The sequence below is a fragment of the Urocitellus parryii genome, chromosome 10 (genome assembly GCF_045843805.1).
Source record: "Urocitellus parryii isolate mUroPar1 chromosome 10, mUroPar1.hap1, whole genome shotgun sequence".
Lineage (NCBI taxonomy): Eukaryota > Metazoa > Chordata > Mammalia > Rodentia > Sciuridae > Urocitellus > Urocitellus parryii.
Window position 1 is genome coordinate 46304705 of NC_135540.1, and position 27784 is coordinate 46332488.

A 27784-nucleotide genomic window follows, 5' to 3' on the forward strand; every position below is an offset into this window, starting at 1 on the left:
TCACCAATGTCCACCTTGGAGCAATTCAAATGCCTTATTGATACTTTCAAAAGGCAATTTATGGGTTATAAGTGGGTCTATATTGATTTTCTTTTGAAGGTAGTCAGTTACCATTTTAGGAATACAGCTTCTGGTTTTATACTCTGTAGAAGGAAAGGACAAAAATAGCAAGACCTAAAAATAACAAAACTAATCAAAGAATCCAATAAACTATTTTCGTATAAAACTGGCAAAAGCATTCATGGGAGGTAGTCAGCCATTCACCTTTTAATCCTTTTTCTTGGCATCAAAAGCAAAGGCAATTTATTCCAGATCCTCTACATCTGGGTGGTGCTCAGGAGTGTTAAGATCATTCAGAGTCATCGAGGAGCCCTGTATAGGTAAGCTTGTGGACTGGCAGAGCATTCACAATGGTGTCATAGCCCCCAGCTCTGCCCTGTCATCAGGACACGAATTTTTTCTATACCAATTTAACTTCTAGCTGGTTCAATTGGAGTTACCACAGTTTCCCACCACTTAAGGATATATATATGAACACAAAGTTCACAAACCTAACATTTCAATCTTTGAAATAAACCTAATTGTGTAGTGGCGTTCGAGGGCAGGGAAGTAGAGTAGCTGTGTTAGATGCTATTGGAACCCTGCCTAGATCCCATTTACTGTAAATCACCAGGAGCAAGGCAGATGCAGGGATTGTTTTCTCCATTTTTATAACTGTGAGGACTAAAGTTCAGAGAGGTGAAATATGTTTCACTGATTATATTAATATATATTTTTAAAATTTTCCATATTTAAAATGCTTTGACATATTGAGGTCTTGGGGTCCTGGGGAAGAACATTCCTTCCAAGGTTAATTAGTTCCAAGGGATAGTAAACAACTTGCCTGACATGTTCACCAACCAGCCCAAGCCTTTAAGCCCTGTCCCTCCCCTCCCCTTTTATCAGGCTTCACAGTGGGATTGTATATCTCTGTCCTAAATTACTCCAGGGCCAGTTACCAGATAACTAGAGAACACCCTGTAGCTCAGAAACCATTGAAATGATTTCAAGTTAATTCTAAAATTTCTGAGTTTTATTACTCTGTCTTCTCTTCCTTTCAGTAAATATTACAATAAAGACAGTGACCCACGATTCCCATGTCATTTTGAGACCAGAGCAAAGGATAGGTAGCTGATTATCAAAGAAAAGGAAGTGGGTAGATAGCACTTTCCCATTAACTGTTGGCTAACACCTCCCCCACGCAGGGGAAGGAGGCATTTTCTAACTTAAGCAATCAGCCCCTGGGCTGCTCTTTTCCTGCCTTTTGCTCATATAGTCAAGATAAGAAGAGGAGAAGGCATGAGAAGAAAGGAAACCTAAAATCTAGAAAGAGGCAGGATACCCCCACTTCCAGCTCTGGGTCTCCTTCTCCCTTTTAGAGAAGTCTGTGTATGTTCTATCCTTTAAATAAAATTTGTTTTCTTTCCTTGGCATTTCTTCGATGTTTAATCTTCAATAACAGGGGAACGAGGACCTGATCCTGATTTTAGATTTCTGTCTTCTGATTGAGCCTAGTGCTTCCTTGTATGGCCCTTCATGGAGTGAAGTGCCCCCTTCTCTTAAGAACTGTGGTAATATACTCCTCTTTCAAGGCAATTATCTATGTGTATGTCTTCTTATGATAGTTGATTAAAACAAATCCTGGGGATGGAGGTATATTTTACAACACTAATGTACATCTAGAAAGCATAAAGTTAAACCTAGAATCCAGGTCTTTATATTCCTAGCACAGTTCTTTATAGCCATTTAGAATTTATTTAGGACTATTATGAAATGTTAATTAAGATGAGGTAGCAGGGTGCAGTGGCACACAGTCCCTCAGGAGGCTGAGGCAGGAGGATCAGGAGTTCAAAGCCAGCCTCAGCAATTTAGCAAGGCCCTAAGTAGACTCTGTCTCTACATAAAGTATAAAAAGAGGCAGGAGATATGGCTCAGTGGTTAAGCACCCCTGAGTTCCATACAGTACCCCATCCCCCCCCAAAAAAGGTTAAATAATTCAAATTCAGAAGATTAAGGGTCCTATTTCCTCTCTTATGTGAAAGCTAGAGAGGAGAAAGGAAAATAAAGATGGGGTTGGAGCTCATGCAAATCAAAGGGACATCAGTAGAGAAAAGAGACCAAGGCATGGGAGGCAGGGAGGGAGAGGGAGAGTGCTGGAGAGTGATATTGGCCAAATTATATTGTTATATTTTGTATTGTGTGTATGTACGAATATGTAAAAAAAATCTCATGAATATGTACAATTATAATGCACCAATAAAAAATGTGGGGTTGGGGGAAGGTGGGATTAAAAGGAAAACTTGAACTCTTTTAAAAAAAGAGATAGCCAGTGTATTCTTTATCAGAACCCAGGCTACAAAATTTTTCTGTTTCTTAATAAATGTATTAACCAGATTCCCAATACTATGCCTGAGATAATTAACTTTAAAGTTATCATATTTCTGGAAGTTTCAGGTCAAGATTAGAGAGGGGCAGGACATTACTTTGAGCCTGGAGGACTGCACTAGATGGGGAACATGAGTTAGAATAAAACTGCTTACATCATGAGTGGGAAACAGGGGAGAAGGAGAATGGAGTCCTACCAGAGTCTCTTTTGAGGATGTGCCCCCAAAGACCTGAAGACCTCCCAGAAGGCCCCACCTCTTAAAGCTCCACAGCACCTGCCTTCTACACATAGATCATTGAGGGACATTCAACTTCTAAACCATAGCAATAGGTCAATTGGACGAAAATGTTGGGTTATAACATTATTGGTATGCAAAATTTTTGGTAACTAAGAAATCTACCAAATGAAAGTGAGTAAAAGGAAAAGACCATTACACATTTTTGCATCCAGAATGAGAATTTTGTTGTGATTTTCCTTAGTGTGTTTATATATTGTGTAGGGGAAGGAGATATGGAAGGTATAAATGTCAGAAAAAAGTGAATAAATTCTTCCATGAAATCAAGGATAATAATATGGTTTAGATATGATTTTAGTATGCCCCTCAAGGGTTCACATATTGAAATTTACTCCATAGTGTGAGATTTCATGGGAGTAGAAACAATCCAACTATGGTGTTGTACAAGGGGAAATTGGAGACATTTAGAGAAGAGGTAACCAAGTATGACTCCACATTGGAGTTGCCTGTTTTGTTCTGAAGAAGACACTTAGGGTGATTGTTGAGGTGAGAACTAAGGGTCAACACAGCAAGATTTTCTTCTAGTCTTATTCTGTACTGGGGAGTGGTTCAGAAAAATATTGTAGCTCTCCACCAATTACAGAATGTGAGGGTGCCAATGAGCACCCTAAGAAGTGACTCTTCTGTATCTTATCAATGATGTTAAGCTCATCTCCTTTTGCTGCTCTAGGTAATAAATATGAGTGTGGGGAGGTGAAGGTGTACTTTCCTATTTTTGGTATATTGTCTTCTATTTCCTTTCAAAGAGGATTATTTTTCCTATGTTCCTTCCCCTCCACTGCTTGCCAACGAGCACACAGGATGTATAGGTTTCTGGAAAAGGCAAAATGAAAGTAAAATACTCACTTCCCAAAGCACCACTTTTCAGGGTTCTCCCAGAGAGAAGCAGCGTTGGGTCAAAAATGAGTTGTGAATTTGTGGGTGATAATCCAATAATCACACCCACTCCGTAGCTTGGGTGGCACGATTCCAAAGTTGCAATCTAATTTCAGAGATGGATGGATTAGCTTCTCAGCAGCCCTAAATCGTCAACTCACAATTGCAGAACATGTTCTCAGGGAGGATGTATGGGAGAAATCATATAGAGTAGGACAGTATGTAGGACACTCACTATGATTTGAACAAATTGCTTAAATTCATTATGATTAAGATTTTCAATCTTTAAATATGAGGATAATGTTACTACTTAGCTAGTAAAAATGATATACAGATTAAATGGGATAAAATATATAAATTACTTGGCACAGTACAAATTATGAAAGATGTGTTCATTTTTTTTTTTTTAGTTATAGTATTTTTTTTTGGTTGGGGGAGGTACTGTTGTACATGCCTGCAATTTCAAGGTCAGTCCCAGTAACTTAGTGAGTCTCTGTCTCAAGATAAAATAAAAAAAAAGGGCTGGGGATATAACTCAGTGCTAAAGTGCCTTGAATTCAATCCCCAGTTCCAAAATAAAAACAGAGATAATAATAATAATTTTATCAGGGCTGAGGTAGAGTGCATGGTTAGCATGTTCTTGACTTCAATCCCTAGCACCCAAACAATTTCAATGTGCCCCACACCAAAAAAAAAAAAAAAAAAAGGAAGGGCTGGGGATGTGGCTCAAGCGGTATCGCGCTCGCCTGGCATGTGTGCGACCCGGGTTCGATCCTCAGCACCACATACCAACAAAGATGTTGTGTCCGCCGAGAACTAACTAAATAAATAAATATTAAAAATTCTCTCTCTCTCTCTCTCCTCTCTCACTCTCTCTTTAAAAAAAAAAGGCAAAGAAATCCAAAATTATAGTAATGTCTTCATGAAGTAATTATAGTAATGTCTTCATGAAGTAATTATAGTAATGTCTTCATGTAGTTAATGTGTACACTCATATGGACAGGCAGTGCTTCAAGATCACTTACTATGGTATCAATAAGTCCAATGGCCTCGAAGGCAAAGTCAGCACCTTTGCCAGTCATTTCTACCACCACCTCCTGGACAGGTTTCTTGAGTTTTTGAGGATTAAGGCAATCAGAGACTCCTAATGCTCTTGCCCGAGGAAACTTCTCTTCCTTGATGTCCACCCCAATGATCCTAGAAGCACCAGAGGCTTTGCAGGCCATGACGACAGCTGAGCCAATTCCTCCAAGTCCAAAAACCACACAGGTGGATCCTGGGGTGACCTGCAAATTCAGAGGATAGAATATAATTAGGCATCCAAAGCCGATGCTCTTGTGTTGAAAGAACTTTCCTCTTGTGAGGAAAGAAAAGGCCTCTTTGGCTTTATCTGTGATGGAAGAAGTTCAGAGAAGTTTAGAGAATGGAGTTCAATTTGATGTTATATAGACAGTGTCACTGAAAACAACACAGAAGCACATTCTTACCTTTGCAATGTTAAATACAGCTCCAAAGCCTGTGGGGACCTCACAGCTTAGGATACAGACTGTATCCATGGGAGCATCATCATCAATTTTCCCCACTGCAATTTCATGAACCACAGTATATTCAGTGAATGTGCTTGTGCCATAAAGATGATAAATCTTCCTTCCTCTGCAGGTAAATCTGCTGGTTCCATCTAACATTAATCCAGTTGGAGGAAGAATACTGTGCCACAGATACATAGTGACAAAAAGAGAAATAAAGGATTTAGCTCTAAGTCCATAACTGTATCAGTGAAATCAAATGGGGTGAAAGAAAGTTGCCGCAGTCTGGCTGGCACAATTCAGGAGCCTCTAGAAGATTCAAGCAGGAAGGAACTTTATTTTTAGAACCCACCCCCCACATTGACCACGCAAACTCTCCAGGACCTCCCCAGGAACTCCCTGAGAGCTCCACCGGAACTTGGGGAACTTTGAGAGCACTCAACTGGAACTCAACAGGGAACTCCACCCACGGGAACTCTCTAGGAGCTCCGCCCAACCGGAACTCATCCAACCCACGTGAACTCTCTAGGAACTCAGGGAGAGCTCAAAAATAGCGGGCGCCTGAGGCAACAGGAACCACTTGTTCTAGCAACATGCCAGGCACCATCTTTTCCTGGCCGTGGCTCTCAACAGAAAGTCAAAGAAATTGAAACTAACCTTTGCTTCAAGCAGAAGTTGCTCTTGGGGTGCAAGCAAGAACTACATTCTCTGCACTCTGGAATAAGGAATATTAAGACTTTATCTCCTAAGGAAAAAGAACAAAGAAAATGATTACCAACTTGGGTGGAGACATGGAATGTAATAATCCCCACCTTTATCTATAAGATATTATTCATAGTAAATGTTTGTGATTGGTTGTAATGAAAGTTATCATTATCTTTGAAGTTATTCATAATTTCATTTTGGAATAGAAACAAATCAATTTTAATGCAAATGGATCTTCAAAGTAGACAAAAATGGGGGAATTTATGTCTCATAAAATTGGATTCAAAGGTAAGACAGTAGCATCAATATATGTGGTATAAGGCTCCTCTATTTTGACAGCATTTTTTTTTTGTACTGGAGATTGAATTACTCCTGGGTACTCAATCACTATACATCTATACATCTCCAACCCTTTTTATTTTTTATTTTGAGACAGGATCTTGCTAAATTACTTAGGCTTACCTTGAACTTCCATCCTCCTGCCTCAGCCTCCCAAGTAGCTGGGATTACAGGTATGTGCCAAAGTGCCTGCCTTATTTGGTAGTGTTCTATCCCAGAAGAAAGATCAAATTTGCATTTAATATATACTTGATATTTGTTGAAACAATGAGTTAATTTTCCAATATTAATATAAGAATTAATATTCATTATGAAATATTTTATTACTGAACAAGAGTCTAAAATTTAGGGAAGGCTTCCTGTGTCCTTAATCCTTACTCTGCAATTAAGCAGCTAAATTAACAAAATGATTATCTTGCCAAGGCTTCTATTTACTCACAAAGTGGTTTTAAAATATCTCTGTGTTTATTGGTAGAATAATATATAACAGTAAAGTTTTTGAAACATGAACAGTATGAAAATGCGAATACAAAGCCTGAAAGAAACTTTTATAAATGATACTTATTCCACACAATTTATAAGATTATTGTGTGTGTTGTGTGTGTGTGTATGTGTAGAAAAAAATTGTCAATCATACATATTTTAAATTTACTGGTGTTACAATACATTGTATATATTTTCAATTCTTAGTTTAATTTTGGGTATATAGATTTGCCATAATCTGTATGGAAACAAGTAGATTCTGTTTCTTTTGGGGGAGGGGAGGGAGGGTATCAGGGATGGACTCAGGGGCACTCGATCATTGAGCCACATCCCCAGCTCTATTTTGAATTTTATTTAGAGACAGGGTCTCACTGAGTTGCTTAGCACTTTCCTAAGTTACTGAGGCTGGCTTTGAACTCGCAATCCTCCTGTCTCAGCTACCCAAACACAAACGGGAAGATTCTATTTAAGGTTACTTATATCGTGCACTGTATCTGGTATGTGAATGCATTTTAATGTTTTCGTGAAAGTATGATGGATTCCATATTTTACAGTGCTGTTGGGGAATAATTAAAAAGCTAATTTGAACAGGAGTTGACACCATATCTGGCCCTTACTTACCTGGTTTCACACTGGTTACACCTTCTCCAATACTCTCCACGATCCCAGCTCCCTCATGACCCAAAATTGCAGGAAATGGTACTTTGTTTTTTCCTTCCAGGATGTGCTTATCTGTACCACAGGTCCCAGAGGATATAATCTGAAAGGTGATTATGAGATTATAGATAAAATGCCTTGTCATAAAGTACTGAATCTTTCATAAAAATGCAATATTTCCAACTTTAGAGGCAGAATATATTCTTTAAAACTTGGGCTATACATTTGAGGCATTATTGATTGTGTCCCTATAATAGAGCTGTTTCAGAAAAAGGACCAAAGCATTTGGTTTATCAGTCTATATAATTTCCCCTAGACCTCTTTAACATCATAAACACCACAGAATTATTTTCTGGCTCTTTGTCAAGAGGAGCCATGCATTCTGTGAGATTTGATGAAGCACACAACCCAACCGAAACTTGAGCATCTGTTTTGATACATACACTCTAATGGAAGAAACCCTGGGTGATAATATTTATGCTGTTCTCCCGGCCTTGCCCTCTATCTGCCAGTAGAAGAAGCTAAAACACAAGGCTTTTCATGTTAAGTCCCCACCCAGATCTTGGCATGCTAGTTCATAATATGCAGTTAATATCCAAAAGAACAGGTGAAAGGCCCGCCCACCTTTTCCCCCAATATTCTGCTTTGGTGCACAGTTTTCTTTCCTTTTTCTCTTTGTAATCAGTCTCTTTATCCAGCTATTCTAGTAACAAAGGTAAGTTGGTTTTCCCCCAGGGTATTGAGATTTCACAGCTGAAATGAGTTGGTGGCAAATCAAAGGTTAGCCTCTCATTGCACATTTCACTTGGTACACTCATAAGGCACTATTTCCATTTAGATATTCTCTTCACTGTTTTTTCTCTACTCAACAGTCATTGACCCTGGAGCTTTGGTACTTTTTGCAAATCTGATTGCTCAGTTCCATGATGACTTATTTTCTTATTCCTTTTTGATCTTTAGAGGTTGAAAATATTTATTTCTATGGGTTCTGCTGTGTTTGCTCAGGCTTTTTGCTTGCATAACTGTCCTGCAAGCTCATGACTCTCTGCCTTGAGTTTTGTCTGCAGGAAATCTCTGATTAATCATGCATCTTGATATTCAATCCCTATTCTATCAGAAAAATAACTGGCTAGGTTTCTCTACAAATAAAAATAATTTTCCTTTTCACTCTTTTGTTTGTTTTTCAAATTACTTTAGGCTATTCTCTATCTTTTGTACTTTGAATGAACTTTATGGTCTATACCCCCCTAAACACCCCCAAATTTCAGTGAGCTATTTGAAATGTCCCTGGTTTTCTAGTAGCTAGACTTTGGCACACTGCATCAACTAGTTCAAAATAAAATTTTAAACCAAGCACCTTATTTATGAAATTAGAACTTAACTAGCAAGATTATTTTCAAGTATAACTGAGAAATTCTACATAGAGTAGTTCAGCTTTCAGTTGTGGCAAGCAAGGCTTTTCCAGATTCAACTTTCCAAGGATAAGTAAAAAAGCTGGGCACCATATAATCAACAGATGACAAGCCATGAAATAAATTAATATTGAGTTTCAACTGATTGAATGTAATGTTAATTCAGTGACATCCTCAGAAATGTATAACCTGAATCTAACTGGGAGATCTCCCATGAAATAAACTGAATAGAATTTGTTAGTCACCTTTGTGTCACTGTAAACAAAATGTCTGACAAGAACAACTTGGAGTAGGAAGTATTTGTTTTGATTCATGGTCTCAGAGGATTCAGCCATTGGTTAGCTGCGTTCAAGGCAGAAACACCATAATGGAAGCATGAGGCAGAGGAAGGCTGTTCAACTCATGGCAGCTGGGAAGGGAAGAGAGAGGGGCTGTGGAAAAGATCAACCCTCTGTTATGGTTTGGGTATAAAGTATCCCCAAGAGCTCCTGTGTAAATGCAACAATATCCAGAGGTAAAGAATTGGCTTATGAAAGCTATAACCCAATCAGTTCATCCTAGTTTGAACCTACAAACTGTGTGGTAATTGTAAGCAGATGAGGCATGATTGGAAGAGGTGTGTCACTGGGCTGTGCCCTGAAAGGATGCATTGCCCCTGTGGCCCCTCCCTTGCTGGTTCTTTCTGCTTCTGTGTCCAAAGCCACCTCCAGGATTCAAGCAAACTCTTAGCTGTGAGCTGTAACAATTATAAAGCAATTCCAATATACAATAGCACAGAGAACATATCCATCCAAAAGGGAGGAATAGGGACAAGAAGGAATAGGACCAAAGCAAAATCGAAACCCAGTGGGGCAAATGTTAAGTCCCAAAACTCGACGTCCAGAAACTGAAGTATGTGGTGGTTTTCTTGCAGTCTGGCCAGACAAAGCACTAAAACTGGGATCAAGGAAGTAGGTTTGTTGAAGAGACTACCACCACTAAAACAAAGTTAATTGTCTTGCAGAATGACATAGTGTTATAGTTTAGATGTGAGGTGTCCCCCAAAAGCTCATGTGTGAGATAATGTAAGTGTGTTTCCTCTGGGCCTTGTATATTGGAAGCATGTAAATTGCTTTATAAGTTTTATAGGAGCTGACAGCTAAGGGTTTGCCTTGAGTCTTGTAGGTGACTATGGACTTAGATTTTTGAGCAATGCTGGAACTATGGAGATTATGGGTACTCTTGCAGATGAACAAAAATGAATTTTGCATTGTGAGGTAGTCATGAGATTTTGGGGTCCCATGGATGGAATGTTATGATTTGGATCTGGAATATTGCCCCTAGAAGCTCATGTGTCAGTCAATGCAGTAATATTCTAAGATGAAATGATTGGATTATGAAGCATGTGATCTCATTAGTGGATTAACTTATTTGATGGATTAATAATTTCAATGAATTTACTGGGAAGTGATAAAAAACTATAGGTAGGTGGGTCATGGCTGGAAGTAGTTCATTGAGGCATGGCTTCAGGACTATGTCTGTCCTTGACACTAACTCTTTCTCGATTTCCTGTCTACCCTGAGCTGAGCACCTTTACTCTGCCATGCCCTTCCACCATGATGCTTTGTGTCACCCCAGGACCAGATCAATTGTTTTAACTCATCATGGATTGAGTCCTCTGCAACCATAATCCAACATAAACTTTTCCTCCTCTTAAGTTGGTCTTTTAGGTATTGTGGTCATAATGATTAAAAGCTGACTAACAGTTTCTTACAAAATAAATGCAAAATTTCTTTAAAAAATATATTTTGCCCTTCTATTTTAGATTTTATTCAAATATGTCTGATGGTACAAGGTGAAAGTTCTTTGAAGATGAGATGTGTAATGGAAGAGGAGGATTCAATGCTTAAGTCTACTGGTAATTCTGATAAAAATTTGTGATGAAGAATTATAACATTTTGGGTCATTTCAATGAAATAGTGAACAAGGCCAAGGGTAGTCAAGAGATTTTGAAGAACAAATTATAGGACTTATTCTCAATGATAATATAAGGCTATGATAATGCAAGCATTTGGTTTTGTTACAATGATAAATGTACCAGTAGGTTAATGGAGCAGAATTAAAATTAAGAAATAGACCCAGACATACTAACCATTTGATTTAGAGAAAAAGTGGCACTAAAGTGTAGGGGTAAAGGCAGAATTTTCAAATAAGTACGTCAATTTGTTATATAAGTAGGAAGAAAGTTAATCTTGGACTTCTACCTCACAACAAACACAAAAGAATTATTGCCAGGCATTTTTTACTTGTAGATCTGAATGCAAAGTGTAAACCAATTAAGATTCTAGACAAAAACAAGGAAATTATCTTCCTGATCTTGGGCCAGGGAATGATTTCTTAATTGGGACATAAAAGGTGCCATCAGACATAAAAACTGTTATGAATTTTGCCTCTGTTTATTTAATGATGGAAAGAAGATATTGACTCTCCATAGCTAACAGGAATAAAATAGAAAGGCATCAAAATCCCTTAAATGTTGCTACTGAGAACTTTTAGTGAATTACATAGAAAGCATTCTAACATCAGTGGTAAAAACTATTTTACCAGATAGTAGTGTCTAAGCCTATCAGTGTCAAATCTGACTCTATCAGAAAGTGTTATTTTACATCAAAATGTGATTAAGATGGTTTATCCATTGCCAATGACCATGATAGAGAAAAAGATGCCAAATAGAAAAAAAAAATAGTGTTCAGAGGAGAAATATTAAAAAATGATTTCCCCTAGTTAACAGGTAAAACCGGAACCAAATTTCTATATCATGTATCAGGTATATGTAAATTTTTCTGCAGGTAATAATCGGAAATTGATTGTTCTACAAAATGCTCTACTTTAAACAAGTGCAAACTGAAAGTCTAAAAACTTACTATGATTAATAATAAAGATTTGGAAGCAAGAACTGGCAGTCCAGTGCAGATAGTCTTGGCCATGGTAGGACAAGATGTAGTACTATTTTCTGAAACCTAGCAGAAGAATCTTAGATGGGGCAAAGCCCTCTTACAGCCAGAATGTTTAAAGATGCAGAAACTGGAGACTAAAAGTAGCATCTCATATTGTTCTTATGTTTGCTAATCATATAAACACATTTAAAAAAATTTCAGAATGTAGGTTCAGTCATTACTAACAAATAGATCTACCCAGTGTATTTGATTCTTGAAGTAAATATGTATTATAGGTGAATTTTAATATAAATGAAGCATCAAATGGTTGAATCTGGGCAATTATTAAAATTTCCCACTGATGGATATTTTATTTTCTCAATTTGTATTTAGTTTTAGAACAAAAAAATCTATTTAAAAAGAGTAAATGCGCAGCGCAGCAGGCCCAGTGGCCTGCTGGCGTGGTAGACACATCGCCCCAATTGGAGGAGGGGAGAGCCGCCACCCTTGCTTGCAAGGTAGGCAGACCTGTGACCTACCATGAGAACAGGCCCAGTGATAGGCACATCACCCCAATCGGAGGAAGGGCCCAGCTGCCGCCCACAAGGTAGGCAGACCTCGCGTCCCAGGGAAGGGGCCCAGTGGCATGCTGGTCTAGTTGAAAGATCACTCCAATTGGAGGAGGGGCACAGCTGCCGCCTGCGCCTCCAAGGTAGGCAGACATGCAACCTGGAGAACAGGCCCAGCGGCCCGCCAGCGTGGTAGACAGATCATCCCTATTGGAGAAGGAACCCAGCCATTGCCCACAAGGTAGGCAGATCACGCTACCTGGAGAAGGGGCCCAGTGGCCCGCTGGTGGGATAGACAGAACATCCCAATTGGAGGAAGAGCATAGCTGCCGCCCGCCCCTGCAAGGGAGACTTTGCAACTATGCAAGAGCAATATAAATATATAGGGGGAAAATTCAATAACACAACAGTTCCACCAAGCAGAAAGAAACTCGAGCAGTATGAAAAGACAAGAAAAGAAAGGACCACAAGCAATACAGGTCAACTCAACTTTAGAAGAGGTAATAGCTGTAGCAGATGGAATGTCAGATAAAGAATTCAGGATTTACATGCTTCAGATGATCTAGAAGACATTAGACAGCAAAAAGGAAGACATTAGACAGCAAAATCAGACAATGAAAGACCACTTCGACAATTAATTACAAAACAAATCCAAGAAGCAAAAGATCAACTGTATAGGGAGATAGAGGTTATAAAAAACAAACAAACAGAAATCCTAGAAATGCAGGAAGCGATAAACCAACTTAAAAACTCAAATGAGAATACTACAAGCAGAGTAGAACACTTAGAAGATAGAACATCAGACAATGAAGACAAAGTATTTCAACTTGAAAAGAACATAGACAGCTCAGCGAGACTGTTAAGAAACCATGAGCAGAACATCCAAGAAATTTGGGAAAACATAAAGAGACCAAACTTAAGAGTCATTGGGATACAGGAAGGTATAGAGTTCCAAACCAAAGGAATGAGCAATCTGTTCAACGAAATAATATGAGAAAACTTCTCAGACTTGAAGAATGAGACAGAATCCCAAATCCTAGAAGCCTACAGGACGCCGAATGTGCAAAATTATAAGAGATCCACACCTAGACACATTATAATGAAGATGCCCAACATACAGAATAAGGAGAGAATTTTGAAAGCTTCAAGAGAAAGGAAGAAGATTACATTTGGGGTAACCAATCAGGATAATAGCGGGTCTTTCAACACAGACTCTGAGAGCAAGAAGATCCTAGAACAACATATTTCAAATGCTGAAAGAAAATGGGTTGCAAAGAAGAATTGTGTATCCAGCGAAATTAATCTTCAGGATGGAAGATGAAATTAAAACCTTTCATGATAAACAGAAGTTAAAAGAAATTGCACCTAGGAAACCATCTCTTCAAAACGTCCTCGGCAAAACATTAAAGGAAGAGAAAATGGAAAATAACAATGAAAACCAACAGTGGGAGGTAGTACAGTAAAGGGAAAAAATAATCAAAGAGGAAAAACAATACATGTTAAGTAACATAAAAAAACAAATATGGCTGGAAGAACAAGCCATATCTCAATAATAACCCTAAATGTTAATGGGTTAAACTCACCAATTAAGAGACACAGGCTAGTAGAGTGGATCAAAAAAAAAAAAGATCCAACAATATGCTGCTTACAGGAGACACATTTGATAGGAAAAGACATACATAGACTGAAGGTGAAAGGTTGGGAAAAATCATATCACTCATATGGACTTTGGAAACAAGCAGGAGTGTCCATACTCATATCAAATAAAATAGATTTCAAGCCAAAGTTAATCAAAAGTGATAAAGAGGGACACTACATACTGCTCAATGGAACCAAACACCAACAAGACGCAACAATCATAAATATATATGCTCCAAACAATGATGCAGCTATGTTCATCAAACAAACTCTTCTCAAGTTCAAGAGTCTAATAGACCACCATACAATAATTATGAGAGACTTCAGCACACCTCTCTCACCACTGCACAGATCTTCCAAACAAAAGTTAAACAAGGAAACTATAGAACTCAATAACACAACTAACAACCTAGACTTAATTGACATATATAGAATATACCACCCAACATCAAGCAGTTACACTTTTTTCTCAGCACCACATGGATCCTTCTCAAAAATAGATCATATATTATGTCACAGGGCAACTCTCAGACATTATAAAGGAGTAGAGATAATACCATGCATCTTATCTGATCATAATGGAATGAATCTGGAAATCAATGATAAAAGAAGGAAGGAAAAATCATGCATCACTTGGAGAATGAACAATAGGTTACTGAATGATTAATGGGTTATAGAAGACATCAAGGAGGAAATTAAAAAATTCTTAGAGATAAATGAAAACAAAGACACAACATATCGGAATCTATGGGACACAATGAAAGCAGTTCTAAGAGGAAAATTCATTGCCTGGAGTTCATTCCTTAAAAAAAGAAAAAACCAACAAATAAATGATCTCACACTTCATCTCAAAACCCTAGAAAAAGAAGAGCAAAACAACAGAAAAAGAAGTAGAAGGCAAGAAATAATTAAAATCAGAGCTGAAATTAATGAAATCGAAACAAAAGAAACAATTGAAAAAATTGACAAAACGAAAAGTTGGTTCTTTGAAAAATAAATAAGATCGACAGACCCTTAGGCATGCTAACAAAGAGAAGAAAAGAGAGAACTCAAATTACTAGCATACAGGATGAAAAAGGCAATATCACAACAGATACTTCAGAAATACAGGAGATAATTAGAAATTATTTTGAATCCTTATACTCCAATAAAATAGAAGATAGTGAAGGCATCGATAAATTTCTTAACTCATATGATCTACCCAGATTGAGTCAGGAGGATATAGACAACCTAAACAGACCAATATCAATTGAGGAAATAGAAGAAGCCATCAAAAGTCTACCAACTAAGAAAAGCCCAGGACAGGATGGATATACAGCAGAGTTTTACAAGACCTTTAAAGAAGAACTAATACCAATACTTTTCAAGCTATTTCAGGAAATAGAGAGAGAGGGAGAACTTCCAAATTCATTCTATGAGGCCAAAATCACCCTGATTCCTAAATCAGACAAAGACACTCCAAAGAAAGAAAACTACAGACCAATATCTCTAATGAACATAGATGCAAAAATCCTCAATAAAATTCTGGCGAGTCAGATACAAAAACATATCAAAAAAATTGTGCACCATGATCAAGTAGGATTCATCCCTGGGATGCAAGGCTGGTTCAATATACGGAAATCAATAAATGTTATTTACCACATCAATAGACTTAAAGATAAGAACCATATGATCATCTTGATAGATGCAGAAAAAGCATTTGACAAAGTACAGCATCCCTTCATGTTCAAAACTCTAGAAAAACTAGGGATAACAGGAACATACCTCAATATTGTAAAAGCTATCTATGCTAAGCCTCAGGCTAGCATCATTCTGAATGGAGAAAAATTGAAGGCATTCCCTCTAAAATCTGGAACAAGACAGGGATGCCCTCTCTCACCACTTCTTTGCAACATAGTTCTGGAAACACTGCCCAGAGCAATTAGACAGATGAAAGAAATTAAAGGCATAAAAATAGGAAAATAAGGACTTAAACTATCACTATTTGCAGATGACATGATTCTATACCTAGCAGACCCAAAAGGGTCTACAAAGAAACCATTAGAGCTAATAAATGAATTCAGCAAAGTGGCAGGATATAAAATCAACACGCATAAATCAAAGGCATTCCTGTATATCAGCGACAAATCCTTGGAAATGGAAATGAGGACAACCACTCCATTCACAATATCCTAAAAAAAAAAAAAAATACTTGGGAATCAACCTAACAAAAGAGATGAAAGACTTGTACAATGAAAACTCCAGAACCCTAAAGAGAGAAATAGAAGAAGATCTTAGAAGATGGAAAAATATACCCTGTTCCTGGATAGGCAGAACCAACATCATCAAAATGGGGATATTACCCAAAGTTCTCTATAGGTTTAATGCAATGACAATCAAAATCCCAATGGCATTTCTTTAGAAATAGATAAAGCAATCATGAAATTCATATAGAAAAATAAAAGACCCAGAATAGCAAAAGCAATTTTAAGCAGGAAGTGTGAATCAGGCAGTATAGGGAAACCAGAGTTCAAACTATACTACAGAGCAATAGTCACAAAACAGCATGGTACTGGTACCAAAACAGTACCAAAACATTGGTACTGGACCAATGGTACAGAATAGAGGACACAGAAACCAATCCACAAAACTACAACTATCTTATATTTGATAAAGGGGCTAAAAACATGCAATGGAGGAAGGATAGCATCTTCAACAAATGGTGCTGGGAAAACTGGAAATCCATATGCAACAAAATGAAACTGAATCCCTTTCTCTCGCCATGCACAAAAGTTAACTCAAAATGGATCAAGGAGCTTGATATCAAATCAGAGACACTGCACCTGATAGAAGAAAATGTTGGCTCCGATCTACATACTGTTGGGTCGGGCTCCAAATTCCTTAATAGGATACCCATAGCACAAGAGATAATAACTAGAATCAAAAAATGGGACTTACTCAAACTAAAAAGTTTTTTTCTCAGCAAAAGAAACAATAAGAGAGGTAAATAGGGAGCCTACATCCTGGGAACAAATCTTACTCCTCACACTTCAGATAGAGCCCTAATATCCAGAGTATACAAAGAACTCAAAAAATTAAACAATAAGAAAACAAATAACCCAATCAACAAATGGGCCAAGGACCTGAACAGACACTTCTCAGAGGAGGACATACAATCAATCAACAAGTACATGAAAAAATGCTCACCATCTCTAGCAGTCAGAGAAATGCAAATCAAAACCACCCTAAGATACCTTACCACTCCAGTAAGATTGGCAGCCATTATGAAGTCAAACAACAACAAGTGCTGGCGAGGATATGGGGAAAAGGGTACACTTGTACATTGCTGGTGGGACTGCAAATTGGTGTGGCCAATTTGGAATGCAGTATGGAGATTCCTTGGAAAGCTGGGAATGGAACCACCATTTGACCCAGCTATTCCCCTTCTCGGTCTATTCCCTAAAGAACCAAAAAAGCATGCTACAGGGACACTGCTACATCGATGTTCATAGCAGCACAATTCACAATAATAAGTCTGTGGAACCAAGCTAGATGCCCTTCAATAGACGAATGGATAAAAAAATGTGGCATTTATACACAATGGAGTATTACTCTGTATTAAAAAATGACAAAATCATAGAATTTGCAGGGAAATGGATGGCATTAAAGCAGATTATGCTAAGTGAAGCTAGCCAATCCCTAAAAAACAAATGCCAAATGTCTTCTTTGATATAAGGAGAGTAACTAAGAACAGGGAGGAATAGAATGAGAAGAAAATTAACATTAAACAGGGATGAGAGGTGGGAGGGAAAGGGAGAGAGAAGGGAAATTGCATGGAAATGAAGGAAACCCTCAGGGTTATACAAAATTACATACAAGAGGAAGTGAGGGGAAAGGGAAAAAAACAAGGGGGAGAAATGAAATACAGTAGATGGGGTAGAGAGAGAAGAGGGGAGGGGAGGGGAGGGAAGGGGGGATAGTAGAGGATAGGAAAGGCAGCAGAATACAACAGACACTAGAATGGCAATATGTAAATCAGTGGATGTGTAACCGATGTGATTCTGCAATCTGTATACGGGGTAAAAATGGGAGTTCATAACCCACTTGAATCACAGTGTGAAATATGATATGTCGAGAACTATGTAATGTTCTGAACAACCAACAATAAAAATTTAAAAAAGAGTAAATTCCCTTTTAAATGCATTTAATAGTTTTGAAGAGATAATTTGGAGATTGCTAAATATTTTGTGTACAAAGTAAAATTTGCATTTAAGGAAGTATTAATTTGTATAATTCAGACTAAAGAATTTACCTTGAGTATCTTTTTTTAAGTCAGGTACATCAGCAGGAATTTATCTTACTCTTTTAAAATATATATGTGAAATTGTCTTTATTTCGTCTTTATTTTTGAAAGATAGTTTTGCTGGATTTCTCTTGGTCAACAGTTTTTTTTTTTTAATCTCCAAACACTTTGAGTGTGTTATCACATTGCTCTCTGAACTCTATTGTTTCTGATGTTAAATCAATTGTTAGTCTTATTGAGGTTACCTTCTCTGTGATGTGTTCTTTTTCTCTTGTGCTTTTTGATTTTCTCTTTGCCATTTTATCTTATTATGTTAAAAACACTTAATATGATTTCTACATGCTTAATGAAATTTTAAGTGTACAATACATTATTGTTGACTACAAGTACAATGTGGTACAACAGAGCTTAAATTTTTTTTTTTTTAACTCAACCGAAGGGAGAATACACAGAGGAGAAAAGACAGTCTCTCTAATAAATGATGTTGACTTGTTAAACTGAAACTTTATTCTCCGTTTCCCTCTTTCTCCCAGTTCTAGAAACCACCACACTAGTCTTTGGTTCTATGAATCTATTTTAGATATTTGATATCAGTAGAGTCATATATTATTTGTCATCCTGAGATGCATTTATTTTGCAGCATAATGTTCTCAAGGTTCATATATATTATCACAGATTGCAGAGTTTCCTTCTTTATAAAAACCAAGTAGTATTCCAATGTATGCATAAAGCACATTTTCTTTATTCATCTGTTGATGGATAAACTTCTTTATTCATCTGTTGATGGATTCATCTGTTAGGTTGTTTCCATATCTAGCCTATTATGACTAGTGCTGATATAAGCGTGGGAGAGTTGTATCAGCAGTATTTATATACTGATTTCAATCTCTTGGGTAAATATCCAGGAGCTGCCTTATGTGGTTATTCTATTATTTAATTTCTTGAAGAAATCTCCATATTATTTTTATTATGGGTACCACAATTTGAATGCCCATCAACAGCAAGCAAGAGTTCTAATTTCTCTATATTCTTGCTAAGAGTTGATATCTTTTGTTTTTTGATAATAGACAACCTAACAGGTATGAGGTAATACCACATTGCAGTTTTGATATGCATTTTCCTAATAATTAGCAATTTTGGTAAACATTGAACATTTTTTGATAAATACATTGACCAATTGTATGTTTGCTTTGGAAAAATGCATATTTAGGTCCTTTGCCCATTAAATTCTTTTTGTGCTATTAATAGAAGTTCCTTATGTAGTTTAGATATTTACCCATTATTATTTATATGGTCTGAAAATATTTTCCTCTCATTCTATTGGTTGCCTTTTCATTCTGGTACTTGTTTCCTTTCATTTCTTCATGTCCACGAAGTCGTTACCAAGACCAATGTCATAAATATTCCCTCTATGTTTATTATAGTAGTTTTATAGTTTCAGGTCTCATGTTTAAGTCTTTAATCAATTTGAATTAATTTTTGTGTACAGCATGGGAAAATTTCCATTTTCAACCTTTTGAATGTGGATATTCAATTTTCCCAACATTATTTGTTAAAGAGACTATCTTTTCCCCATTGTGTATTCTTGGCATACTCATCAAAGTTTATTGTTTCTGTGTAAATTTATTTGTAGTCTATTTCATTGGCTCATATATCTACTTTATGCCAATACCATATTGTTGTGAGAGAAAAAGAGAGGAGGAGGAGGAGGAGGAGGAGGAGGAGGAGGAGGAGGAGGAGGAGGAGGAGGAATATAGATGAAATAAAAAGCAGAACAAAAAAGGAAAAATTATATAAATATAAGTCAAGGGGGAAAAATAGAAAAAAGAAAAATCCAATTAAAGAATAAACACAGAATAAGACAAAAGTAAGAGAAAATGTTGAGATATAAAAAGTAATGATGAAAGAACACATGGAGGAAAGAAAATGGGTCAAAAAATACAAGGGGGAGAAATTAATTACAGTAGAGGGATAGAGAGAGAAGAGGGGAGAGGAGGGGAGGGCAGGGGGGATAGTAGAGGATAGGAAAGGCAGCAAAATACAACAGACAGGAGTATGGCAATATGTAAATCAATGCAAGTGTAACTGATGTGATTCTGCAATTTGTATACGGGGTAAAAATGGGAGTTCATAACCCACTTGAATCAATGTGTGAAATATAATATGTCAAGAACTATGTAATGTTTTGAACAACCAACAATAAAAAAAAAAAGAAAAAAAAAATTCTTCTTAGCCAAGGTTCTTGGAAACATCTCTCACTTGTTCTTTAAGATTAGAATCTGCCAGGTATGGTGGGCAGGGTTATTGGTTGCAGCTTCTGCTTGTTGTCATGCCTCTCAGTTGTCACCAAATGAGTTGGGATGAAAGCAGGCTGTACCCCACTTTTCTCACAAAACAGGTTAAGGAACGTTTACAATGCTCATATTCCCTGCTGAGGTTTTTAGACTGTGCCATCAACTTCCAGGGCTCACCTATAGTCCTCATCTCCTCAAATAGTTACACACTTACTTGTTACTTTGTTTCCATCCCCTAGAGAAGCAAACTAGGGCTAGTTATCTTTTGAAAACCACCTTGAAATCCCTGTTTAGCATCCTTTTGTTTCAATTCAAAGAACTCTTATTTATTTATTTATAAGATCCATCTAGTGGTGATGAATTTCCTTGGCTTTTGTTTTGTTTGTGAAAGTCTTTACTCTTCTCTGTTTTTTGGAGGACAGTTTTCTGGAAAATAGCATTTTTTTGTTTGTTGGAATTTTTGGTTTGAAAGGACCTTTTTTGGGTCTTTTTAATGAAACCATGGATAGTTTTATTGAGATTCCCTTGTATGTGACTAATCACTTTTTTTTCAAATCAGCATAAATGTATTTATTTATTTATTTTTTATTAGTTGCTCATGGTAATTTTCTCTTTAAATTTTGACAATTTGATTAAAATATATCTCAGTATAGATCTTTGAGTTCATCTTATTTGGGTTTCTTGGCTCATTTTCTTCCCTGGATTTGAGAAGTTTTCACTCATTATTTCTTTGAGTAAGCTTTCTAATCTTTTCTTTCTTTTGTTTAGGATTTCCATACTCTATAAATTGGTCTGCTTATTGATATCCCATAGTTTCTTTAACCTTTCTTTAATCATTTACTTCCTTTATTTTTTTTCCTTGACTGAATTTTTTTCTAACCTGAGTTCACAGTCAGTTTTCTTCTGGTTGGTCTATTCTGCTGTTGAACCCCTTTAGTAAAATTTTAAGTTAGTTATGGTATTCTTTATCTCTATGATTTTTGTTTGGTGAATTTCATGTTTTCTATCACTTCTTTGAAGTTCTCATTCTGTCCATGCATGGTTGTCTTAAAGTTTGTGACCATTTTTATATGATAAGTTCTCTTCCTATAAGTTATATATCCCCATTTCATAAGTGTCAATTTCTGGAAACTGATCTTGTTGCTTTATTTGGTACAACTTTGCTTTATTCATATTCCTTAACTCTCTGTGTTGGTGTCTGCCTGATAGACAAAACAAGCCCTTCCCCAGGCTTCATGAACTGGACTTGTAAAGGAGAAGCCTCAGCAGTCATTAGGGTAAGATATTCTGAGGGCCTCTGCCAACTTTTACTCCTCACAATGATGGGGACTGTGATTTTTATCTGCTTACACTGCACTGAGCAGGCCAAAAGATTGGTGGCGTCTATTAGCGCAAGCTGCCCACTTTGTTCCCCTCCAGGAGACTAGGCTTTTCTGAACTTGTCAGAGATCCAGGACTGGTGAGACAGATTCTAATTTTTTAGATAGCATAGAGAAGTTGAGCCACTGTAGGCACAGTTACATATTTTCCCTCCCAGGAGGGAATATAAAAGCTGGTGTTGTTTTTATCCACTTCCCCTGTGTTGAGCAGAGGGGAGGTACTATAGCATCTTCCAGCCCTTGGATACTGTTTCTATTCCCCTTCAAGTAGATTGATTTTGGTAGGTTCATTAAACTTCAAGGTTGAAAGATAGAAGTCAGTCCTTTGCAGGAGTCTCCTTAGAAAAGCTGGGGGATTTTAACATGTAAATCATCTCATTCCCTCCCCTGGATGAAGCTGGGAGCTGGGGTAAGTGTTCTTAATTGCATGGTACTGCTTCAGGGGTAGGCTCTTTTGCAAGAAGATGTTCTGAATCTCCTTATTGTGAGTCTGATTTCACATTTTCCATGGCAGCAGAAAACTTTCTGCTACTTTCTGGATTTCTCACAAAGGAAATTTGTCCAGGAATTGTTGCTGCTCAATTAGTGTTTTTGTTTTTTGAGGATGGGGATGATCTAAGGTTTCCTTCTCTACCACTTTGCTGATGTAACTCTATTTGGTTTTCAATATAGCATTTGACTATGATGTTTCAAGGCATGAATCTTTGAGTTTATCCTACTTGGAGTTGATTGAGCTTCTGGATGTATAGATTAATTCTTTCAGTATATTTGGAAATATTTTTAGCAATTATTTCTTCCAGTGTTTTTTATCTGCCCTCTTTTCTCTCTCCTGTTCTGAAATATACATCATGCATATGTTGATATGCTTGTGATTTTCCACAGGTCTCTGGTGGTCTATTAATTTTTTTTTGTTATTTAGATTATACAACCTCAAAGGATCTATATTAAAGTTTGCTGATTATTTCTTTTGCTTGCTCAAATCTGCTCCTGAATGCCTCCTATGAAAATTTTATTTCAGTGATTATACTTTTCAGCTCAATTTTGTTGCTTTAAAGATGAATCATTGTCATATTTAAAATAACCTCAATATTGTTTTATTTAGTTCTTTGAACATCTATAATAGCTGATTTTAAGTCTTTACTAAGTCCAACTTCTGAGACCTCTGAAAAGCAACTTAAATTACTTGCTTTTATCCCAGTATAATGAACAACTTTTTCTTTGTATGTCTTAGAATTTGTCAAAAACTGTATATTTAGATAATAGAATAGCATCTGGATTCTGATCAGTCTCTTCTTCCTATCCTCTTCCAATCCTTTCATTGTGCTTTATCTAGGGTCAGACTTAGGTTTTCAGTGTTTTCCCCTATATTTTTATTTTTAAACCTGGCTTCCTACAATTTTCCCCTGGGTCAGCATCTTGAGGAATGTTTCCCATTCTTCCCCATGGTTAGTAATAATTAGCAGCTTTCAAGTGTCCATTTTGGTTGCTCCTGAGGGAAAGGTGCCTAGTGTTTATCCATAGTCTTTTGGACCTTCATGGATGAACATGATCCATGGAGACTCCTTTTAATAGTATCCTTGGCTGGCGCTCTGCATTGAACTTGCTGCTACCAGTTTCACGGAGCTTTCAGTCTTCTTAATTGCTCATCACTAAGATCTCTGCTATGATTTGGATATGTTTTGTAGCCTTGAGGTTCATGTGCTTGAAACTTGGTCCTAAATATAATAGTATTGAGAGGTGGTTGTTATGGTTTAGATAGGAGATGTCCTCAAAAGCTCATGTGTGAGACAATGCAAGAAAGTCTGGAGGTGAATTGATTGGGCTATGAGCATTCTAACCTAATCAGTGAATTACTTCTTTGATAGAGATTAATGGGTGGTAACTATAGGCAGTTAGGGTGTGGCTGGAGAAGGTGGGTCCCTATGGGTGCACTTTTGGATATATTTTTTGTCCTTGTTGAGCAGAGTTCTCTCTCTGCTTCCTGTAGCTATGAGCTCTGTTCCCAGATGCTTTCCTCTGTCACACCCTTCTGCCATGATGTTTTGCCTCCCCTCAGGTACAGAGTAGTGGAGTTGGCTGTCTTAAGGATTAAGACCTCTGAAACCATGAGTCAAGTAAACTTTTCCTCCTCTAAAGTTGTTCTTGTCAAGTCTTTGGTCACAGCAGGAAAGAGCTGACGAAAACAGTGGTGATAAAATTTTAAGTGGTGGGTCCTTTTGTGAGGTGATTAGGTAATGTTGACACTAAACTCATGAATCCATTAATGGATTAATGTGCTTCTCAATAACTAATAACTTATAGTCTCATAGGAACCAGTTAGGTCTAGCTGGACTGGATTAGTTATTGAGAATTTCTCCTTCTATTTCTCTGCCATGTTGTAACACAGCATGTTGTCCTCACCAGAAACTAATCACTAGAAACTAATCATGTTAGCACCATGCTCTTTGACCTCTGAAACTGTGAGTTAAATAAGCCTCTTCTTAAAAATAAAGTATCCAGTTAAAGGTATTTTGTTATAGCAAGAGAAAACACACTAAGACAATCTCTAATATTTTTGACAATCCCTTCAGACATGAGTCTTTCCATACTCTTTTCCAAATAAAGTTAGCCCCCTTAGCAGGGCTGCAGAATTATGAGTCCTTTCATGAATATTTCTGTGGTTAAAATTTCTTCATTAATGCAACAAAGTTGGGGGTGAGGGCAATGACTTATTTCCTAAAATGACACCTTTGCCCTATGAGGTGGTAAATTCTTGCAAGGGACTGAGCTGGGTTCAATTCATACTCATATTGAAGCCCTCACCCCCATGTGATAAAGTATTTGGAGATGGATATTTTGGTCGAAGGTAATTAAGTTTAGATGAAATCATGAGGGTAGGACACCCATCGTGAGATTACTCTCCGTATAAAAAGAAACCAGACAGCCTGCTTGTTTTCTCACCTTGCGAGGACATGGCAAAGAGATAGGCATTGTGAGCCAGAGTCATCACCAGAGCTCAACCATGCTGACACCCTGATCTTGTAGACTTCCAGCCTCCAGAACTGGGAGAAAAATGCCTGTTTGAACTACTGTTCCATTATACCTTGAGTATGTTCATACAGTTCTCATCTTGCCCTGCCTGGTGTGATCTTCTTCCTTACTAGTGAGCACTGTGGAGGAAGATGGGTGATTTGGGCCAGGTATCCTAGAAATGATGCATCTAGAGTGGAGACTCCATGGGTAGGAGATGGGTTGGGGAATGGTCTCAGTTTTCTCATCCATTCCACTGGGAGTAGAGAATCTGCTTGTTGTTATCTTACTCAATTTTTCTGCTGCTACACCAAAATGTCACAAATTGCATAACTTGTAAACCACAGAATTCTTTTTGGCTCACAGTTGTGGAGGCTGGATCTAACAGTATGGAATCTGGTACCCCACAAGGGCCTCTCCTCTGTGTTTTAATATGGCAGAGGGCTAAGTGAGCATGTGTGAAACAGAGAGAGGTGTGGGTGCTGATTTTACCCTTTTATCAGGAGCCTACTTCCATGATAACTAACCAACTCCCACAACAATAGTCTGGATCCATTCATGAGATGATAGCTCCGTGACCTAATTTTCTCTTAAAGGTATCACCTCCCAATACACTTAAATTGGCAATTAAATTTCAACAGGAGTTTTGGAAGGGGCAATCAAACCACAGCAGTTATAATCAGAATACCTTTATAATTGTGAATAAAAGAGGTTTATGATTCAACAATTGCTCATGTAGATTTTCAAAATTTAAAAAACAATAGTATATTTAAAATATTTAGTGACATTTCAATGTTTATGTACCTTATGTTTCTGACATTGCAATGATCTTACTATTAAATACAGTAATATAGAGCTGGTGTAAATCATAGGAATTCTTGATTTTCTTTAAATATAAAATGTCATTTTTTCCTCCTAAAATGCAAAATAATTATAAACACACATCTGCATTCATGCTTACTGAAAGTCTCATTGATATTTACCTTAATTCGAACTTCACCAGCTTTTGGTGGATCAACTTCAATTTTCTCAATAGACAGAGGGGCATTTGTTGTCCAGGCAATGGCTGCCCGGCATGTGATAACCTATGTATATAAAGATAAAATGACAAAGTGGTCTTAATCCTATTAATTTAAAATCGAGTGAGATATTTAGTTACATTCCCACTTACAATACTGAATTGTCATCTGATTTATCACTTTGAAATATAGATAATAGACTTCATTCATTGAAAATAATCACATGTATATTTTTATACATGAATAATATAAATTGGCAGACAAATGATTTCTATATATATCTATATTTATATATGTATATCTATATCTCTATAGACATATATCTATATCTATATAATTATATGTGTACACATATATATCTATATATTATATATCTATATCTTTATATCTCTATATAGATATGTAGTCTTTGTCTCAAAATTGTTTCATCCCAGTTATCTGATTGATACTTAGGGGATTTCTCATCTGTATTCCAAATGTCATGAGATATTAATATTGCCCAACTGGTTTATGAATCCTAGTTCAGTTTTCTGAATCTAGATTTCTACATTGTAATTTCTAATACTAATCATCTATTTAAAATAGAGAAAACTGGAATTTATTGTGAAAAGATTATTATAAGAAAAGAGAAATAGGAAAAGAAATATTGTTAATTTTGGAAGTAGGAAAAGAAATAGTGTTAATTTTCTTTCTTTAGCCACAGTTCATTTCCATAAAACATCATGCAGAATATTGTATTCCATCTTCATAGTTCTTGTGCCTTACAATCTTTATTCATTTACTGCATTTTTATTTTAAAATCTGTACACAGCTCAAGCTTTGATAGTTATCTATTGATTTTTCTATATTAGTAGGTGGCTGTATTTGGTGGATTCTTTTAGCATTAGAAAGATTTTGTTCTACTTTACAGAAGGAATAATTGTTTTTTAAATAAGAGTTCTTACTTTATCACAATTGTGAATTTGTTTTTTAAAAACCAATTTACAAATGACCAGGAATACTTCCTCTGTGTAAAGCATGGTGGTGTATATATATTCACATGGTATCTTTAACAGCCTTAAAGTACATCTACTGACAAGAAGATTAATGAAGCTACATTTGAAAAACAAACCAGCACTTACTTTGTTGGATGTTTCTGTGAAGAGTTTGGCTTGCTCCATCTTTCCTTATGGCTGGTTTAGAAGTGAGAACTCTGTCTCTTCTCACCAGCTTTTATGGAGCCTCAGAGTTTCGTCCCACCTGAGAGTGACTCATCTACTACATAGCAACCAAGGGAGGAGGGAAGGGAAAAGGGGAGAAGTAAGATGTTGAGTAAAGGATGAAAGAAAATGCAAAATATGAAACTGAGGAGAAGGATGAAGAAGAGCAAATCTTGAGGAGAAAAAAATGGAGAGCTAGTGAAGGAAAAAGAGGAAAGTAAATAAGGGTTTTTAAAAGAACGTGAAAAAAAATGATGAAGGGAAAGTAGCAACCTCCCCCAAAGCATATATTGTGTTTTATAGTTTGGAAATTCTCCTACATCCAAAATGTCACTTGATCCTTCACAAGACAACTAGACTAATTTTCTTATGAGGAGACTAATGTTCAGAAATGATTGCAGATTAATTTTAATTAGAGCTCAAATAAGGTTTCTAATTTCAAATCCCATGATTTTGTGGGAAAAATTATGAAGAAAGTATAAAAAATGCTGAGAAGTGAGAAAAATTTAGAAAGAATGGTAAAGATTGTGAAAGGTAGAAGAACAGGTATTATCACAAGAAAAGAAAAAAATTAAAGACTTATTTTGAAAGGAGTTAAACTAGTCAGACAGAAACCTAATTCAAACTGTTTAATGCAAAACAGGAGTTTTATTGGTCATGTGGTTTTGGAGATAGAAAGATCAAGCACAAGCTTTTTCACCTTGGCACTCATTCTATGGACAATTATAGGTTATCAGTCGTCTGCTGACAGGTAATGAAGAT

General features: G+C 36.8%; 1 protein-coding gene and 1 long non-coding RNA gene across 2 annotated transcripts in view; one reads left to right on the forward strand and one right to left on the reverse strand.

Annotated features, from left to right (window-relative positions):
* Positions 1-26983, reverse strand: LOC144257266 (alcohol dehydrogenase 1-like). Its single transcript, XM_077803419.1, has 8 exons — positions 26945-26983; positions 25788-25889; positions 7271-7409; positions 5780-5867; positions 5084-5303; positions 4622-4882; positions 3567-3702; positions 1-143 (listed from the first exon to the last, which is right to left on the reverse strand). The coding sequence occupies exons 1-8, from the start codon at positions 26981-26983 to the stop codon at positions 1-3; spliced, it is 1128 nt and encodes a 375-aa protein (XP_077659545.1).
* LOC144257267 (uncharacterized) overlaps positions 10529-27784 on the forward strand; it is a 146799-nt gene continuing 129543 nt past the window's right edge. Inside the window, exon 1 of the long non-coding RNA XR_013344411.1 lies at positions 10529-10615. This is a non-coding gene — a long non-coding RNA (uncharacterized LOC144257267). The remainder of the gene's footprint in view (positions 10616-27784) is intronic.